This window comes from Microtus ochrogaster, chromosome 15 (assembly GCF_000317375.1).
Source record: "Microtus ochrogaster isolate Prairie Vole_2 chromosome 15, MicOch1.0, whole genome shotgun sequence".
NCBI lineage: Eukaryota > Metazoa > Chordata > Mammalia > Rodentia > Cricetidae > Microtus > Microtus ochrogaster.
Window position 1 is genome coordinate 6,218,500 of NC_022017.1, and position 7,369 is coordinate 6,225,868.

The 7,369-nt window shown below is 41.3% G+C and overlaps 1 protein-coding gene across 1 annotated transcript in view; it reads left to right on the forward strand.

Annotated features, from left to right (window-relative positions):
* Window positions 1-6,307, forward strand: part of Ccnt1 (cyclin T1) — a 20,248-nt gene extending 13,941 nt beyond the window's left edge. The window contains exons 6-9 of the mRNA XM_005353965.3: window positions 276-321; window positions 2,118-2,281; window positions 2,439-2,509; window positions 4,398-6,307. Coding sequence (XP_005354022.1) covers window positions 276-321; window positions 2,118-2,281; window positions 2,439-2,509; window positions 4,398-5,801 — 1,685 coding nt within the window. The 3' untranslated portion in view covers window positions 5,802-6,307. The remainder of the gene's footprint in view (window positions 1-275; window positions 322-2,117; window positions 2,282-2,438; window positions 2,510-4,397) is intronic.
* The last annotated feature ends 1,062 nt before the right edge of the window (window positions 6,308-7,369 follow it).

Sequence of the window (7,369 nt, forward strand, 5' to 3'; positions counted from 1 at the left end):
AAAAAAAAAAAAAAAAAAGAAAAAAAATCAAAATGCTTGGAAATCAGTAGTAGAACCTGTACTTTGCCTGAAAAAGACTCTAGGTCAAATTGAATCACCCTATTTCACCTTCTCACAAACTTTGGTCTGCTTCCTTGGGTAGAATGTAAACACCACGTACCCAGGCATTGTCTCTGCCTAGTTTATAATGTTCATAGTGCCATATAGATAATAAATACTAAGTGTTTGTCCAGGAGAATGGAACTAATAACTTCTTTCTCTTTTGTTTTTGTTAGCAAGCAAGGACTTAGCACAGACATCTTACTTCATGGCAACCAACAGGTTTATATTTTTATTTTTTTTCTTCTGTTTTTGGGTTTGGAATTTGGTTGGGCTGGATTTGTCACCTTTTGAGGGATATATAGGGTCACTTAATAAACTAGAGCCAAAAGACCATGGAAATAATTTTTGATATAATGTATTATATATAGACAGTGCCCTGGAGAGTGTGGATTTTCCTGCAGACTCTTTGTACCTTGCATTTACGTTATACCTTTTAATTTGCTAGGGTTTTGTAATTATTTAGCCTTCCCAATTATATGTACTAACTTTGCTATAAGATATCTAAGACGTAATTCTGAAAATTGATGTAATTTTAGGGGTTATTGATTTTCTTCTGCCCAAGCAATGGACATTTAGTATATAAGGATTTGCAATATATTTTTCTTTAAAAAATAGTTATCAGTGTAGAAGTTGTTCTGCTAAGTGACTTGCTTGTTCTTGTGTCTGATTTCCCATATTGTTTGTTCAGAGAAACTAATGTCATCAGTCATCAAGTGTAAGAGTTTTAATTTTAGTAAGCAGGTAAAGAGTGCTATGGATGTAACGCAGTTCTTAGAGTACTTTCCAAGCATGCACCAGTTCCTGAGTTTAATTCCCAGCCCTGCTTACATTGAGTATGGTGGCTCACATCTGTGATTCCAGCGCTCAGGGACCAGAGGCAGGAGAATCAGTAGTTCATGGTCATCCTCTGAACTATAGCAAGTTCAAGGACATTCTGTGTGATGTAAGACCCCATCTTATTAACATAGACAGTCAGGCACACACAAACAGAGGGAGGAGAAATGAAAAATTCATGAGATAAGAGTCAGGTGTTATGGTGGATCAGTCTGTGCTCCTCAGCTTTTGGGAGATAGGGCCGCTGTGAATTTCAGGGCAGCCAAAGAATGAGTCCCTGTCTAAAAACCAGATGACGTCTTTTGGGGGAAAACTATCAGGTATATTTATACTCGAGTAACTGTTCTTTATTGTATTTTTTTCTTTTGATTTTTTGAGACAGGGTCTCATGGCCCAGGCTAGCCTTGAACTTTGACATTCCATGTGTTGGTATTATAGGCATCTGCTACTGTGCTGGCTTTGGCTTTTTGCATTTTTTTGTTGTTGTTGTTTTTGTTTTTTGGGTTTTTGTTTTTGTTTTTTTAGTTTGTGACTGGATCACAGACAGTAACTCTGGTCTTGAAGTGTGCTTGTAGATCAGGCTGGCTTCAAACTCATAGATCTGCTAGCCTATGCCTCCTGATTACTGGGATTAAAGGTGTGCATCACCAGTTACCTAGCTCTTTTTCTTCTTTTATTTTTGTTTTTATTTTTTTGTTTACTAATCATTGTATAGATTGTGTGGTAATAGGAAATTTAGGAATGTTGTTAACCCGAGCAGTATTTTAATAGAAAGTCATTTTGAGGGGCTAGAGAGAAGAGTCAGAGGTTCAGAGCAGCACATGCAGCCTTCCAGAGGACACGAGTTCCAATCCCACCATCCATTGTGGGGAGGTACCTACACCATGACCTGTAATTAATTCCAGCACTGGGAGGTTGAGACTCCGGCCTCCCTGGACACCTTCTCTCATGTGCATGTACTCCTGTCCCCAACAGACACGTACACATAATTGAAATGAAATGTTTTAAAGAAGTTGAGTGCTAAATCAGAGCATAGGAGATTTCTTGCCCTTCTCGCTCTCCTGTGGTTTTTTGTTTTTTTTGTTTTTTGTTTTTTTTGTTTTTTAATAATGGAGAGTTTTAGTTTAGGGTTGAGAATTGAGGGCTCATGACACTCTCTGTTTCCTTCCCTTTGATGTCAGCCTGCATTTGACCACATTTAGCCTGCAGTACACACCTCCTGTGGTGGCCTGTGTCTGCATCCATCTGGCTTGCAAGTGGTCCAACTGGGAGATCCCAGTCTCAACTGACGGGAAGCACTGGTGGGAGTATGTTGACGCCACTGTGACGTTGGAACTTTTAGATGGTAAGTTTTAGTGTAAGGGACCTGAAACGCACTTCTTGATTTGTCACATGTCTGGCCAAATGTGACTTGATTCACATGAAAACAGTAAGTTAGTTGAGGTTATTCTTGTTTCATTACCTTCTTGTCTCTGAGCATTTCTTGAATGTTTCATTTGTAGAGTTGACACATGAATTTCTGCAGATTCTGGAGAAAACTCCAAGCAGGCTGAAACGCATTAGAAATTGGAGGGTAAGAATTATTGCTGACAAACTTATTCTTTCCTTTAACTTTGCCAGTGAATATGCCAGAATTGGATATGTGCACTAGGTTTGCGATTTTCCTTTTCTCAACAGTCATTGTAACTTGGTAGCATGGATACTAGCTAAGATGTTAGTCTGTAGGGAACTTTGCTTTGGGTCCTGTGCAAATTGTGTAAATTGCCCTTTGCAGTTACTTGTTCAGTGGCACTGGCTTTATTTGGTTTGTTTGCATACATATGGAAGCCAGAGGTGGTTTTTGTGTTTTCCTTTATTGCTCCCTATTATTTTTGAGACATGGTCTTTCTTACTGAACCTAGAGCTCACTATTTGAGCTAGACTGGCTGGCCTGAACTCCAGGGATCAGCCTGTGTCTGCCTGCCTGTCTCCCTCTACCCACCGTACTTTGGAGTCATAGGTACATGCCCCTGCACTGGGTTTTTACACGGGTGCTGGGTATCTAAACTCCTTATGCTTGCAAGGCAAGCACTTTACCCACTGAGCTGCCTCTGTTTCCCAGCTCCAGATGTGTATTTTCTGTATAGTGTTGATGTATATATATATATATATATATTTCTGTATATTTTCTGCATAGTATAGAGGGGCAAGGTGTGTTTGGAATTACAAGGGTTGATTATAATTTTGTCTGCAATGTTAAACACTTTAAAAATGTTTTATTAGCCAGGCAGTGGTGGCACGTGCCTTTAATCCCAGCACTTGGGTGGCAGAGGCAGGTGAATCTCTGAGTTTGAGGCCAGCCTGGTCTACATAGCTAGTTCCAGGACAGTTAGGACTGTTACACAGAGAAACCCTGTTGAGAGAGAGAGAGAGAGAGAGAGAGAGAGAGAGAGAGAGAGAGAGAGAGGTCTTACTTTTCTTTTTTCCATTCCTTATTCCTTCCCTTCTTTTAAAAAGATTTATCATTACATTTGGGCATGGTTGTGCATGTCTTTAATCCCAGCATTTAGAAGACATCTCTGTGACCTTAAAACCAGCTGGGGCTACTTTGTAAGACTCTGTGGTGGTAGTGGGGAGAATTTATTGTTATCTTTTGTGTGAGTGCTTGCCTCCATTTATGTGTATGTAGTGCCTATAGAGGCCAGAAAAGGGTGTCCGCTACCTTGGGACTGGAGTTACAGGTGTTCATGAGCTGCTGTAGGTGCGGAGAAATGAATCCAGATCTTTTGCAAGAGCAGTGGGTGCTCATAACTGCTGAGCCCTATCTTCAGCCCCAGGATTTTTTTTTAAAGATTTATTTATTATGTATACAACATTCCTTCCATGTATGCTTACATGCCAGAAGAGGGCACCAGATCTCATTACAGATGGCTGTGAGCCACCATGTGGTTGCTGGGAATTGAACTAATGACCTCTAGAAAAGCAACCAGTGCTCTTAACTTCTAAGCCATCTCTCCAGCCCTCCCTCGTTTCTTATTATTTAGACTAATGTTCCTAGATCTAGGGAATTATAGATAATGTTTGCCTCTAGTAGCTTAGGGTTAGAAGTAGACTTAAGAGCTTGTACTTCATTTTTTATTTTTATATAAACTTTACTAGTCATAGTTACACTGAATGCCTAAGAATGACTTTTGGGCGGGGGGTAATGTATGTAACTTTAAGAACTTAGGAGGTGAGGTAGAGACAGGCGGATCTCTGTGAGTTGGAAATTTGCCTGATATATCTATATGGGGAGTTCAAGACCAACCAGGGCTACATAAAGAGATTCTGTCTCAAATCAAAACAGGAAACCCCACCTCCAAATACACATAAAGCTAATAAACAAACAAATAATACAAAATAAAAAGGTTCTTGGTTGCTGTTTCGGTATACTTCTACATTGTAAATTGCCTGGGTTGAAGATTTTATTTGCTTCATTTTAGGCATACCAGGCTGCCATGAAAACTAAACCAGATGACCGAGGAGCAGATGAAAACACATCAGAGCAGACAATCCTCAATATGATTTCTCAGACCTCTTCAGACACAACTATTGCAGGATTAATGAGCATGTCAACTACTTCTACTACAAGTGCAGTGCCTTCCCTTCCTGTCTCTGAAGAGTCATCAAGCAGTCTAACTAATGTGGATATGTTGCAAGGCGAGCGATGGCTGTCTTCCCAACCTCCTTTTAAACTAGAATCTTCTCAGGGTCATCGGACTAGTGAGAATTTAGCACTTATTGGAGTTGATCATTCCTTGCAACATGATAGTTCGAATGCATTTGTTTCCCAGAAGCAGACGAGTAAGAGCGTGCCATCAGCTAAAGTTTCACTTAAAGAGTACCGTGCAAAGCACGCTGAGGAGCTGGCTGCTCAGAAGAGGCAGCTGGAGAATATGGAGGCCAATGTGAAGTCACAGTATGCATATGCCGCTCAGAATCTCCTATCCCACCATGACAGCCATTCTTCAGTCATTCTGAAGATGCCCATTGAGGGCTCAGAAAATCCTGAACGACCTTTTTTGGAAAAGGCTGACAAGTCAGCTCTGAAAATGAGACTCCCGGTGGCCAGTGGAGATAAAGCATCCTCCTCAAAACCAGAGGAGATGAAAATGCGCATTAAAGTCCACTCTGCAGCTGAGAAGCACAATTCTGCAGAGGACAGCATCTCCAAGAGCCGGGAGCACAAAGAAAAGCACAAGCCTCATCCGTCCAACCACCATCATCATCATAATCACCATTCACACAAGCACTCTCACTTACAGCTGCCTGTCGGTACTATGAACAAACGGCCAGGTGACCCAAAACACAGCAGCCAGTCCAGCACCTTAGCACACAAACCGTATAGTTTGTCTAGTACTTTGTCTTCTTCGAGCTCTACTCGTAAGAGGGGTCCCCCGGAAGAGACGGGGGCAGCAGTGTTTGATCATCCAGCCAAGATTGCCAAGAGTACTAAATCCTCTTCCTTGAATTTCCCCTTCCCTCCTCTTCCTACAATGACCCAGTTGCCTGGGCATAGCTCAGACACAAGTGGCCTGCCCTTTTCACAGCCTAGCTGTAAAACTCGAGTTCCTCATATGAAACTGGATAAAGGCCCTCCTGGGGCTAATGGTCACAACACAACTCAGTCAATAGATTATCAAGATACTGTGAATATGCTCCACTCCCTGCTCAGTGCCCAGGGTGTTCAGCCCACTCAGCCCCCTGCATTTGAATTTGTTCATTCTTACGGTGAATATATGAATCCACGAGCTGGTGGAATCTCCAGATCTGGCAATACAGACAAACCTCGACCACCACCCCTACCATCAGAACCACCTCCACCACTTCCACCGCTTCCTAAATGAAAAAAAAATGAGGCGAAAACTTAAAAAAAAACAAAAACACTTTGTTTTTGGGGGATTTTTGGTTTTTGTTTTGACTACTGATACTGGACTACGAAAATTACATCCCTTATGAAATATGTCACCATTGGACTAAGGAATAAATTGACATTGAGACAGGTGAGAGGGTGGTGGAGGCCTCAGTTATTACATCTGCCTCATACATCTATCTTATAGTCTGTACTGGTATCAGAGGTAAGATTGTGTTGAAGCTGTGAAGGATTAAGAACACTGTTCTTGGCCTCTCCTCATCCTTATGGGGTTGATTGAAGTACTCTTCCCCTCTTGCTGGAACTGAATCGTGGGGGTGATCAAGCAGTTTGTTTAACATATCAGAAGAGGGAGTATTTAAACGTCAGATCTTTAAGAGACTTAAAAATAATTTAAAGAAAGTAAGTTATCTGTTTAGTTTTTTTATATAATCGGGAAGGGGAAGGGGTTTTGCTGTGTGTATGAGGTACATAGCAATGACTGAGGGTGGGGGTTGGAGGGTGGGAGTGTGCAGGGTGGGTGGGATGGTAGGCTTTTGGCCAAGAGTGAAATAGGCTCAGGCCACTTGAAGTATTGAGACCTTTAAAGTGTATGAGTGTATGTGAGTATGTGTGTGTGTTGTGTGTGAGAGAGAGATTAAAAATCATGTTACCTTTTTCCTCCCACCTCTACCATTTCACATCCCCACATTCTACTAGAGAGCGTAGTTGGCCTTGAAAACATGAAGAGGCATGTATTGACATTGACACACAGCAACACATTTTATGTTGTGATTGAGTAGTAGCCCTGTAGTTTCTAGTGTGGACAGATGTAGCCAGTGAGCCAACTCTCTAGCACTATCATGAAAACTCCCTTTGACCCTTTTTGTGCTTTCAGTGCAGATGGACGATTGAGGAAGACGCTTAGAGAGCAAGGCCGGCTTCTGCCCTACAGAGTTGGGCCTTTTCAGGTTGGGCTTTGGGAAAGTTTGGGTCTCTGAGGGAAGAAGGTTGTGCTTGTATGTCCTGTCTGTCGGAGACTAGACCATGTGTGGTAATAGGTTTGGGAGAAGCCATGCAGTTAATGATACTAAAGACAATGAAATTGTGATTTGGGATTCTGAAGAATTTGCATTTTAAGATACATTATGAATGTAATTCTTGCTTTTTATCTGTCTATCAAACGGAAAACAACTGCACACTTGTGTTTGCAGCCTGTGTGACTTCAGAGCACTGGTGTGGTGAGTGAGAAAACCTAGCCAACAGACACAGTTGGGTTTCAATTGTTTCTTTTCAGTGGTTTTTGATTCTAGACAGAGTCCTGTTTTTAAAAAGTGGATCAGGAATCCTGTTATGGGGCTTGATTATTCCAGATATTAGGGAATATTTTTGATGAAGGAGATCTTTGAAGAGATAATGGCTAGAAAAAAATTTTAAGTCAAGCGCTCTCTAACTGAAAATGCTACCTAGCCGCAGATCATTGCTATTTTTTGGTTCACTGCATGAAAAAAAATATGTATCCACACGCATGTAAATGTGTGTGTAGTTTTTTTTTTTTTTTTT